Source organism: Bombus fervidus, chromosome 18 (assembly GCF_041682495.2).
Source record: "Bombus fervidus isolate BK054 chromosome 18, iyBomFerv1, whole genome shotgun sequence".
Lineage (NCBI taxonomy): Eukaryota > Metazoa > Arthropoda > Insecta > Hymenoptera > Apidae > Bombus > Bombus fervidus.
The window spans coordinates 947,321-960,528 of NC_091534.1; the positions used below are offsets into that span (position 1 = coordinate 947,321).

The 13,208-nt window shown below is 34.2% G+C and overlaps 1 protein-coding gene and 1 long non-coding RNA gene across 3 annotated transcripts in view; both read right to left on the reverse strand.

The window, feature by feature from the left end:
• Positions 1–227: 227 nt before the first annotated feature.
• Positions 228–13,208, reverse strand: part of LOC139996497 (luciferin 4-monooxygenase) — a 36,536-nt gene continuing 23,555 nt past the window's right edge. Inside the window, exons 2-7 of one of the 2 annotated variants that reach the window (XM_072020867.1) lie at positions 10,447–10,580; positions 4,319–4,526; positions 3,266–3,599; positions 2,733–3,027; positions 1,363–1,903; positions 228–443 (exon numbers count right to left, since the gene is read on the reverse strand). In XM_072020867.1, the coding sequence (XP_071876968.1) occupies positions 325–443; positions 1,363–1,903; positions 2,733–3,027; positions 3,266–3,599; positions 4,319–4,526; positions 10,447–10,560 (1,611 nt within the window). In that variant the 5' untranslated portion in view covers positions 10,561–10,580 and the 3' untranslated portion in view covers positions 228–324. The remainder of the gene's footprint in view (positions 444–1,362; positions 1,904–2,732; positions 3,028–3,265; positions 3,600–4,318; positions 4,527–10,446; positions 10,581–13,208) is intronic. The other variant, XM_072020868.1, reaches the window with a different exon arrangement.
• On the reverse strand, positions 7,172–9,704 carry LOC139996512 (uncharacterized). Its single transcript, XR_011802268.1, has 2 exons — positions 9,178–9,704; positions 7,172–8,839 (listed from the first exon to the last, which is right to left on the reverse strand). It is a non-coding gene; the product is annotated as an uncharacterized lncRNA (long non-coding RNA).

The following is a 13,208-nucleotide window of genomic DNA, read 5'->3' on the forward strand; positions in this document are numbered from 1 at the left end:
TTATCTGACTTCGTATCAGGTTCGTCCTCGTAAACAATAATCCTCGTCGTCCTCTCACGCTGCTCGAACGCTGCTCTCGTCACGAACGTATGCTTGTAACGACATTACTAAAGTGCACACGTATGTCTGATGTATCCGGATTGGTAAGCAAAGTATGGTCTACAATTTATTCACGTATTATGTTGGACAGGTATATTTTATATATTCAAATAGGCGCATAAATAAAACACTTTTACAGAATATATTTATAGATAGTTGAATGTACGTGTTTATACAGAAGTTGGGTGTTCAGTACGTATATTTCGAGTAATTAGAAAAATTGATTCATAATTTAACTGTCATATTAACCAATTCTCTTCGTATAATTTTTCCCGATGGTGTTTTGGGTATATGCTCGATAAATTTTACACCGCCTCTCAGCCATTTTTGTGGTGACAGATTTTCTGTAAGGTTCATAACAAAAAAAAACAAAAAAAATTAATTTAAATACATAATTAATCGATAAATGAAAGAAACTACGACTAATATATACATAATTAATTTGACAGTTTCAGCAGTTTGTCAGATATTTATAAAACATATGTACACTCAATTTCTCTGCTTTGTATTTTATCTGTTTTACATTATTCTATTCAAAGCTCATAGTAGTTATTTCACAAAAAGGAAAACAACAATCTGCAAAGGTGTGTTCTATTATTTGGATCATTTCACTGTCACTGTTTACAAATAACAAGTTAGATAGAAACCACCCTTGGAAATTATCGTCGGCAAACATAACGTTAATACGATCAAGTCGTATTCAAAGTTTAGTGTCTTTTACGTAAGTGACTAATTTCAAAATTGATTCTTTCGAAACGGCAGTCTCGGACGAAAAAATTGTATTGCAACCTTTATCTTACTTTTTCGCATAGAATTAGCTTAAGTGCCTAATTCAAATTGTTATCTATTAACTTATTTCATTTTATTATTTATTAATTAATTCATTTAATTATTACACATATAAGCATGACGATAAAACTTTAATGTAAATATGTAAATACCTTATGAAACTTGAAAATTTCATTATACAAAAATTATTACGTCCAGAGTAAATGTTTCCGGTTAATTAATTGATCGTTATATTTTTTAAGTAATATTATTACGTATGGATCGTAATACAACGTTTTGAAAATGCCATCGAGATTCTATTGACAAAACTATTTATCTCGTTAAAATTTCTTTTAACGAGAAGCGGTTCTCTTAAATTGCACGTAGAACCGTAAAACAGATAAAATTGACGGTTGTTGTTTACGGGATGTCCTTTGTGCGTTTGATGATAACGACGAGTCTGTACATAAACAATAACAAGAAAAACAATCTTACTTTTAACGAAATCCACGATTTCTTTCGCCGATATATTTTTATCAGGTTGCCTGACTACCAGAGCCATTGGTATCTCTCCGCCGAGTTGGTCCGGTTTACTCACGACTGCTACATCCTTAACGCTTGGATGCGACAATATTACTGTTTCGATCTCAGATGGTGAAACTTGAAAACCTTTATATTTAATAAGTTCTTTTATACGTCCTGTAATGTATAGCCATCCTTCTTCGTTAAAATATCCTAGATCGCCAGTGTGTAGCCAATTCTCTTTATCGATTGTTTCTGCAGTGGTTTTAGGGTTTTTAAAATATCCCAACATTACTTGATCACCTGTGAGACAAATTTCCCCAATTTGTCTTGCAACCAGCGTCTCGCCCGTTTCTACATTTACCACTTTGCACTTAAAGCCAGGCAATATTGGACCTACGGAGTTATCATTGCTCGTCCTATCGCTCATGTTTGATACTATTGATAATTCCGTCATACCATAACCATTTCGAACAACTTTCAGTTTTGTACGTCGCTTCACTTCGTCTGCTACCTGAAAGAGATACGTATCGAATATATTTTCCTCTATGAAGGGTGCTTTTATCGAAACATGTTGACACATTTGTCGTTAACTATCACGTTAGATTAAATTAATATATTGTCGCGAGGAATCCAATATCCTTTCAAATTTTGTTAGTAACCGATATCTCATCCACCTCACGACCGACTTTCATGATTTTTGAATATTCTGTGAAAATTAACGCTTCAAGCCACTTTTTCCTACACGTGTAACCGCTGCTCGTTCTTAGTTTTCGAGATATTAGCAAAAAGCTGTCTATTCTGTCTAGCTGTCTAAATTCTGCCTATAATTGTACGTCCGTGGCGACGTACGTGTTTAGGTTGATTGCTGAAACCAACCCTAATTCTTAGATTTTTTTTATATATAATTTATATGCAGATAAGAATTTGATGTGAGTTTGGCGTCGTTTAAATCCGACCGGTAACCAAACTAACCAAAATATTCTGTCACGGACGCACAACTGTAGACAGAGACATAGACGGAATTCAGTGGGTCGGTAGATTTTCGCGAATAACTCGGGAACAAGGCGAGACCGGCAGTTATATGTAGAGCAAAAATTTTTAATTTCTACAATGTATGTAAAAATCATTGAAATCGGCGATGAGGTAACACATTCATTGTTTCGCTAGTTATAAATAGGAATGTCGATCTGTATCGTTAATGTTTTTGGTTAATTCTGCACATCGAGAGAGAAAAGATGTATAAAGAGGAATTTACTTGTGTACTTTAATATCGATCGCACAGGCTTCTGCATGTTGCGAATAACCTTCTCAATTTTAATAAGTTTGGACGAAAAACTTACATCCAGCGGAAACGATGCCGCACCGCAAAAGATCTCTCTCACGCTGCTGAAATCGCAATTTGGCACCATTGGATGTTTCGCAAGACCTACCAAAACTGGAGGGACCAATGGTATATACATAATTTTGTATTTTTCTACGGAACTGAGTAACGTTTCTAACTTGAAATTTAGCATTATATACACAACTGCACCGCAACTTATTGCCATAGTCATCATTCCGAACGCATAACCGTGAAATAATGGCAAGAAAACTAGTATTCGATCTCCACGTTGAACATCCATTGATCCTGGAGCACTTCAGTTAAGAACAAAATTGAATCGAATATTTATAATTTCAAGTAGAATGATAAAAGTTAAGAAGCACAACAGTAGAAAAAATATTATGTAGTTGATTTGAATAAAGAATGGTTTGTTAATCATATAAAACAAATAATATATATTTAAATTTAGCACAAATAAAAAATAAATCACGAAATATATGTGCGATTCGAGATCAACCGGATACATTGTGTACATTAATTTAATATCTTTACCTTATAGTTTGGATGAAAAGTAACAAATTTCGATGAGACAACATTACTCCTTTTGGTAAGCCTGTTGTACCGCTAGAACATAAAATAGCTGCCATTCTTTTCCTGTTATTATCTATCTGCACTGGTGAAAACGTATAGGGATCCGTGATACTTTGATATTTTTCCAAAACCTTGTCTAAGGTTATTACGTTTTCATCAAGAGGCTTATCATCCAATTCGATTAATTTCATATTCCAGCTTACAGTAGATGCAATTTTCGCCAAAATGTTTTCAGTGCGTCGCGATACAAACAACACCCGTGGCTGATAAATTTCCAGCATGTGCCTAAATTCTCCTACGTTAAAAAATTGCATTAGATACGATTAAATAACGCATGTGCTGCATCGCGTAACTTGACTACTCCGAGTAACAAAATGACAGTTTTACGAGAGATCTAGAAATATTCGAAAAGCTTTTTCCGATATCCGTCTCCGCAAGAAGAGGCTAAAATAACATATTTTTCGTACAATGTTTACTCTCAGAAGATATTCGGAGTAGTTAAATACGATTAAAAATCAGTATTGTTTATATTTCGAAAAGATGACGGAGTAACGAATATTGAGAATATAAGTAATTATTAATGTCCGCACCTATATACATAATATTAAACAATTTAATATTAACAATTATTGTTTACACTACATTATAAAAAGTAAGTAGCGTTTCTAGAATTTTATTGTTAATTCTGCAAATGTAACGTAGATAAATTTAATTTTTAATTAAAGTATCTGATTTATGATCTCTGTTTCTAGTAATTGTAAAATTCTATAATAAACTCGAGGTAGATAATAAAGTCGAGGCTCGATTTCATTAACTTATATATGGTATAATCAGTGGAGTTATCAGAAACACGTAACTTTCCAAAAAAGAAGAGCAATTTTTTCTTTCTACTTTTTACGTTCTGTCTTCGTTAAACTTTTATAATATTAAACACGCATTAAAAGTATTTTTAATTAAATTAATTTCTCTGTTATTATAAAATAATTCGTAAAACCTGCTTGGAAAATATCTTACTTTCTGTATATGCTGGATTCAACGGTGCAAATGTAGCTCCAATAAATAACGTGCTACATATCGATACCATGTAACGTGGATGGTTTTCAGCTGCAACGGAGATTATGTCTTCCACGTTGATTCCATAATTTCTCAAAGCAACAGATAATATCGTGCTTTTTTCAAGAATATCTTTGCACGTGTATTGTTTACCAGTTTGAATATCTACCTGATATAGTAACATTCAAGTATTAGAATATAAAACATAGTAATCAAAATGAATCATTGGTATTGTCGTTTCTTGCTCTGTTTATATCAAAAAATCTGTCTTGCTTAAATTGAGTCTGTTGATTATTCCGACAATGCACATGCTAATAAAGCCATCTGTAATCTCACTATGCGGGTCGCTTATCTAGAACGAAACGTACCAGGTCGTTAATTGTTCGTTGCAACGTCAGTGTCAAATATTCCATCCTTAAGAAAAGCTTATATTTTCTGACGAAAATTACAAGGACTGTGTCTAATTCAAAATCAATCATAATCACGAGTCTACCTCAGCTTTTAATTTTGAATAAATATAGACGTCAGGAAATGATAAAACGAATGACCCGCCACTGATTTCCTTCACTGCATCTTATATCAATTTATATTTTGTCTCATTTATATTCTGCGGCAATTGTTCTTATTTCTCACAGCTCAACCATTCTGTAATAATGAACCGTTCTAACATTCGCAGTTTTTCAGTGTAAACTGTTTTTAAAACGATAGACCTGTAAAGGAGCGTATCCGGCATTACTTCCTCTTTGGTTTTAATTTCGAAGGAGGCGGCAGTAAAAATTAAACGGTTTATCGAAGCTCATGGTGAGGGTGTTGTATCGAATACCCGGATGGAATATAATTAAACGATATACCCGATAAATTTCAGAGTCAAAATGAAATATATATTTTAAGCGGTACTATAGGTTATACGCCTGGACGGCTTATAGCTTATTGTCGTAATACAGCAGGTATGTGGACGATACACGACGAAGTTAGCCGAAAATTGCGTGTAATTAAAAATCCCTAGGCGGTTAAAGTACATTCAAGCACAATAGCATTTCTAGAAATATAAAAATTGTATTGAAAATACAATTAGGTGGCGTATTTATGAGATAATAATAATAAGGTAGCACATATATCGAGCAGTATGTGTTATGCACTTTATGTTACATTCCCCTGTTTTTATGTTTGTTGTAAATGAGCGAATATTATTATTTTTTATCGTGTATTCACTTCCAATTTCCAAGTTTTTCTGTATTATTTCCTTTATATTCCTTTAGCTTGATCCACGTGATGTTGCTCGACCTTTTTGTATCTAAATATGTAGTGTGATACGCTATACTGAAATTATCACATTATTGAATATTCATTTGGCGATAATATTTCTCGAAGGGTAGACAAATGAAAATTGTGGCTGGGCAAATGTGGCCAAGATGCGAATAAACGGATGCCGTTTGGTCTTTGTAAAAATTCGCATTTCCCAGTGCATCTTTCGCTCAGTTTTCCTGTCTCTCTCCTAATCGAGGTTCTACCATATACGTACAATTTAGGGTACACGTAACATGACTCGATTAACAACGCTTTAGCGTATTATTGTCGCGGTGATATTTTATTTTTTTATTTCAAAGCTTGCGATTCCGAACATTGTGTTTTCTCCGTAATCGTTTCAAGTGTGACAACTAATTGACGTATACAAGTTGTGTAAAAAGGTGTTCGATACTTAAAGTGCTTATAGTACCGACCGGGAAAAATAAATATCAACATAGTTCTAAAAGTCGCCCTTTCGATGTAAAGTCAACTTTTATTATTTCTTAGCGTTCGATATCTTGAGCGAGCCAGTATGTAAATATGAAACCGGAATTATTATATACAAAATACACGTTTATTGTATGAAAATGATTAAAAATATTTTATTCGAAGTATTGCCCATCGCTAGCTATACATTTTTTCCACCTATCTGGCAATTGGTGGATGCCACGCCAAAATGTGTCCCATCGATGCAAATAAATAGTAATCGGACGGAGCCAAGTTTGGTGAGTAAGCCGCGTGCGAAAGTATTTCCCAACTGAACGCTTCGATCGTTTCCTTGACCGGTTTTGCTGTATGTGATGGTGCATTATCACGAAGCAAAATTACTTTGTGTTGCCTTTTTTGATATTCTGGTCGTTTTTCACGCAAAGCTTGATTCAAATCGATCGTTCGTTGTCGGTAGCGCTCAGTATTAACGGTTTCGCCAGGTTTTAACAGCTCATAATAGATCATACCCTTCTGATCCCACCAAACACAGAGCATTGTCTTTCGTCCATAGCGATTTGGTCTTGTAGTCGATGTCGATGGTTCGCCTGGAGCTACCCATGATCTTTTACGCTTAGGATCCTCAAAATATATCCACCATTTTCATCGCCAGTCACAATTCGGTGGAGAAATGACTTTCTTTTGTATCTGGCGAGCAGCATTTCGCAAGTGGTTTTTCGGTTTGCCTGCTGTCTTTCTTTCGGTTCACGTGGAACCCATTTTCCCACTTTCTGGATCTTTCCCATGGCTTTCAAACGTATGGAGACGGCTTCTCGTGTCACGTTTAATTGATCAGCGAGTTGTTGTTGCGTTTGAGCGTCATCCTCATCCAACGATGCTCGCAATTCTCTGTCTTGAAACTTTTACGGTGGTCTTCCACGTTCTTCGTTCTTCACGTCAAAATTGCCACTTCTGAATTTTTTAAATCACTCAAAGCACTGTGATTTACCAAGAGCATGCTCACCGTAAGCTTCGATAAGCATTCGATGCGATTCTGCAGCAGTTTTCTTCAAATGGTAACAGAAGATCAATGCTGTCCGCAAATCGTAGTTTCCAGGCACAAAATTCGACATGTTCAACGCTATTACAAACTATGCTGTTGTATGAAACTTGTATTGTTCTGAGTCGAAAATGTTTGTGAGATGTCAACAAAGACTTTTGGCATCAATGACGCAGTTTAGTGATAACTACATTATCAGCTAGGGCCATCTATGGGCAAATTCCGGTTTCATACTTACAGGCCTGATATATCGAATACCGTCTGTGGAAAGAGCATAATCGCGAATTGAGTCAAGCATGAAAAATATGTGTTTCGTAGGTCAAATTCGAAGGCTGCTACGTATTTGTTATTTCCACTTTAGAATAGTAAAGGGACATTGTTAACCACACAAATAATCTTTGTTGATATTAGTAATAACTTTGCTGGGTGGAGGATAGTTCGCCCAAGCTTTAGAGATAAGCTTGTAATAATAAACATACATCGTTATCGTACAAGGATCGCGCATGTCATTTCTCGCATCATTCCCACCTCCCATTCGCACTCAACAACTGGCGCTAACTGGATTTAATCTACGGATTCCAACGAAACTCTAGGGGAAAGGGAAAATACGCAGGAAAACATGACCAACGCTAGAAAAATCACCAGGACCCTCGCTAAAACCATCAACGCGCTTCTCATATGCAGGCGCTGGAAAACCGACCTTCGGTCCTTCAACTGCCAAGACTGCTTCGCATTCTGATTTTTATTTATTCAACTATGAGCATGCACGATAGTTTGGTTAACCCCAAAAAAATAATTAGAAAAAGTTCCACAAGTATCGGTTGGTCGTTGGAATGGACAAGACGATCTTAACCAAGCTTGTTGGTGCCCGAACGGTAAAAAGAAGTAAATTCTCATTTTCAAGTATTACAATCGTTTTTGATGTATCGTGCATATGCCCTAACATTATGTACCTCGAGAATTTTCAACAATAATTCGTTAGAATTTTGGATGAGTTCTAGTTATTGGTATTAATAGCATAATTAGTATTATAAAGTATTTGTTGCTTTTAATATATTCTATGTTCTACGACTCTTTTCTAGTAACGAGACACGTGTCTTTCTTTCGTTTTAAAGTCAAATCATCTCTAAATCAACAAGAAGATTGAATTTTAGTAGGCAAGTGCGTAGTTGTAAACGTTTCTCTTCTTCTAAACACTCGTATCTGAATTTAAGTGGATTTTGTAACAAAATTAAAATAAAGTCAACGTTTTCATTGTCTTATTTATTACAATACATTGTTTATAATTCAAGTTGACAGTAAACAAAGTCCTGAATACACAGATTCAATGGGCTAGTAATCAACGGTCATTGAATCTTTCTGCATCGATGTCGATCAAGATTCAAACGGAAAGTCGAAGAGCGAAAACGGAAGAAACAGAAATGTAAATGTACGTGTTCATGATATAAATTTTAAGGCTCTGAACGTTAACCCATCATAACGCATTTGTTGTCTACAGCAATGTGAAACAAGGGACATTTCAACTGGCGATCAACGTCTTTTATCAATATTTTGACCCCTGCGCCTATGATCGGCAGATGATCCTCGATCGATTCGGAACTCGATAAAGTAACCGGCAGGTGGGCGAGAAGGATCGTAAACAGAACACCGCTAACAAATGTTGCACTTATCAACCGGTTCTTCATGGCGCTTTTTGAAAGTTGATTTATCTGTTGGAAGTAATTCTTTGTTTTCTTTAGCATTAACTATATTCGATATATAGTTTTTAACCTACTAGAATGCATCTATAAAATTAGGAAGTAATATAAACGAGTTAATTTCAATTAGATTTCAGTCCTTGGAAATCTAAGTGTAATACTATTTGCTACTTTAAAAAAAAAAAAAACAAAACGATATTTTCGAAAATAGGAGTTTTATAAATAAAGAAAGTACAAATTTCACAATGACCCGACTATCGAGCAAGAATAAATTCTGTGCATCTATTCGAATTTATTTGAATAATGACAGAATTAAAACCAATGATATTAATGACCAAATTTATACCTACCGATTACCGAGGGAAGCGGATATTCCGCGTATACTCATATCCGTAGCAACTGAAACTTGCAATTTGGAGTAACTGCGCGACTGTACACGAATCTCTATATATAGGCAGCTTTCGAACACGTTAAATCCAAACTGCGCGATACAATAGCTGATAAGCAATTTTTCAATTACGAACGAGCGTTATGAATTCGCGGTGACCTTAATCGTTTCCTTGTAATAAGCAGCTGCTCGCACGTTAATATTCGCACTCCCTATAAAACGGAACAACTTTTCGTTAACGGTTAACAGCGCTAACAGAGCTACAAATGATCGAAAACGGTAAAAATCTTAAAAAAGTTTCTTACAACTTTTCTAAAACTGTAATAAATCTAAAAGATTCTTGCATCTTTCGATGCCTGTCTTTTCCTTCCGCATCAAACCAATCTCGATTAAATTTTTAGCACGCATACATGTAGCTGACATAAACCTACAGAGCGCATTGTTTGAACTTTCATTACACAGCCAGATAAAAAATGATAAAGTGCGACCTTCGCTATCCTTTTTGCGATTCCAACCAATTGCAATTTGTCCACACGTATGTTTACGCGTCATCAAGTAAATTAGTTTGTCTTTTTTCATTTTCAAAAAGTTATTCCGCTATAAAGAGTATCCGAATATTAATGTGAGCCACTGTATGTTTGCGCAGCTTGTCACATTTTCTCCGGATGAAGAAGTCGTAAATTCTGAAAATTCATGGCGCTTTCTGGAATTTGATTTAACTGCAAACCTATGTATCATTATGCGTATAAAGAAAGATTATTCACTGACCCTGACAACATCTTTCACGCTCGTTAAAATCGGTCGAGTGTCCCCTATTCTAAATGGTTATCAAAGAAGCTATTGCAGATATCGAGATTCATCTATAACATAAGATAAAGGAATGTCCGCTTTATACGCGTGTAACATTTTGGAAAGGTCCGTTTATCGATTATTAATAAACGATGGTAACCAATTTGCTAAACACGCGCTTCGTGAAAAACACGTTTGACGTTTTGCATTTTCCTTCAGCATAATACGTACTATATAGCATTCGCTATAATTGTAATTTTGTCAAAGTTGGATGAGAAAATTAAAGAATGCACTTTTAAGGCGTAACGCCGCTTCAGCTATGCTTCTACAAACGGTGGCAATGGTTTATGAATATTTGCGCTTAAAGGATTTGCAAAAGCACGCATGAACGCAAACACTCGTAAAATTAAACGGTGTTCTGTAAAAATAATTTTTATCTTACTTGCACAATCTGATCAGCATTAGAGTGTAGACAACTGAACAAATGTTGTCCCAGAGATATGTTTGGTATTTCTGTTATTGGCGGACCATGAATTATATTATTTTGTATCTTCATTTTTTTTCAGATGCAGCTACCTGTAACGATAAAAATGCAAATAAATAACAGCAATTACTAAATTTCAGTTCCTGCTAAATGGAATGGCGCAGATATTACTTATTTTATCACGAAGTGATTTCATTTTAATTACGTATTTTTACTTTTACTAGGGAGAAAAAGCCTACAATATTTTAGTTAGTTTAGCAAGAAAAACGTAAATTGTATACCTTATTAAGACATGGAAGAATGGATGGGAAGATTGATCGGTAAAGCACATATTATTTATTACACTATATATAATGTTTATACATCGCCTCAAACGATAGATGAGATTTTTCTTTAAAATTTTCCACGGCAGTTTTAAATGCACATCTTGTTATAGATTTGACTGAGGTACGTACATGCGTACATATACATATGTATACAGGATGGTCGACACAATTGTTTCAGATTATAACTCCATTACCGGTGCGGTTAGAGAAAAATGTCAAAGGGGAAAGATGAATGGTTCAAAGCGTACTACGTCCGTAAAGTCATCTTTCCTCAGAAGTGTAATGACGTATGTGCCATCAACAACTGCATTATTTTTTGAAATGTAAGTGCATACCTTTTCACATCGATAGATTACTCTCGCCATTCTACGTAAAAGAGTATTGGTATAATTGGTATAATAAATAATAATTGATATAAAATTTGAAACAAATATCTTTATCGAAGACGATGCTCAAAAATTTTGTAATCGTCGATATTGATGCGTGTACTTCTACCAAAAAGCAGATACGTATTTCTTTGTTCGAAAGATAGGATTTCGTTAAATCCTCTAAATTCTGGAGAGAATCTGAAAGAACGGATAATACTGCAAGGCATTAGGTGCAACAGGTCGGAGATCGTCTTGACTCATTGTTTATTTTGACAAAAACTGAAATAATTTTTCGAAATGTTTATATAGTGTAATAGAGAAGCGTTCAAGCATCTTCTTCAATAAAAATATTTTTTCTTTAATATCTTGAAAACTAATAACTTCTTCATCATTATACCCCCGATACTTTTCGCAAAAAAGGTATGTATTACTATTTCAGAAAATAATGCAGTTGTTGATTGCACGTGCATCGTTCCACTTCCAAAAAAAACCTTAATTTTACAAACGTAGCATTTTTCAAATCATTCATCTTCCTTCTTTAACATTTTTTCTGTAACTGTACAGATAACGGATTTATGGAACAATTATGTGAACCATCCTATATATTTCTTATTGTAATTGTCGTTACTATCATCTTTTTGCGTCTGAATAGAGAAAACGATTTATCGCGGTCGTGGTGGAATGTCTTTGACTAGGATTTTCGGAAATATGAGGAACATGTATATGAACATAGTTTGAAATTATCTCATATAAGTTTGAAACTATCTTAAAAGTATTATCTTTTTCGTCCTTTTCGAAATATTTACGAGACATTTGAATTTGCAATATAATTGATCATCGAGTCAATACCAAGTCACGAAATGAAATTTTACATTACATAAATAGTGGACTACAATGTCGTTTACCATTTTCCATTTTTTTATTAACATTCGTGCTTTTAGCATCAACCTAAAACGAACTATGTTTAGTCTCTCGTTTTTCAAATAGAAAATAAACGATTTAAATCTCAAATAACTTTATCGAAGATTGGAGAAGTTTGAATTGCGTTAGGAGAGAATTTATTAAAATTTGATTGCTAAAGACTTATTAACAACATGGAAGCAAGTATTTCAATAAATTAACCGTGATAAAGTAGTAACTGAACGTTGCATATTATATGCATTGTAATTACTTATTAAATAAATTAGTTCTTTAAATTGATTTATATCTTAAACAAATAGCAGTTCCTAGAAAGAGTGTAATCATTGAGATTAACTATTTTACGTAGCTTGGGAATGGTTGTGCATCGAATCATTTTTTTTTTTTTTTTTTTTTTTCGTGTCAGCCTTAGAAGATAGTTCTTAGGTGAACTTGAAAATCCAAAATTTCGAAGAAAACTAATTTGAAGTAGAAAAAATCTATCGTGTAAAACAGTTATAAATAAATTGTTGATAAAAGATGCACTTTAACACTGTAAAGTATGGCAGATCCGAAAAAAGAAGAATTTATTTTTATTTTTCCCTCTGAAATAGGAATTTATTAATTTCTGTAAAATTGTCCACGTAGTTTTTTCACTTGGCTAATGAAAAGATAGATTTACGTGCAAATTTTCAGAAGCTACGCAGAGTAACAAACGTAACAACGTCACACAATAAGTACTTTACGACATTTCAACAGGAATGATTCATTAAAATACATCAGTTTCTTTAATTAAAGCTAAGCTTGTTACAAAAAATATAATGTTTCAAATTCACAGTATTAAATTCAAGTCGTATTAATTATCTGAAAGGTATCGAAGATAAGATATCAAATAATAGAATAATATTAAATAATAATAGTCCCGTGTATGTCACCGTTGCCCACCATAATAATCGATCTGATAAATTACAGTAATCGTTTCCATCATCGAAGACAGAGAACTTCACCAAGACGGCTGATTGGTTCGGCGACGATATTAACTTGAACTTCTACAACTGATTGCACGATAGTGCGATAGAACCTAACGTATATTGGAACTGTGAGAGGATTTGTGAATTTTGGATAGTAA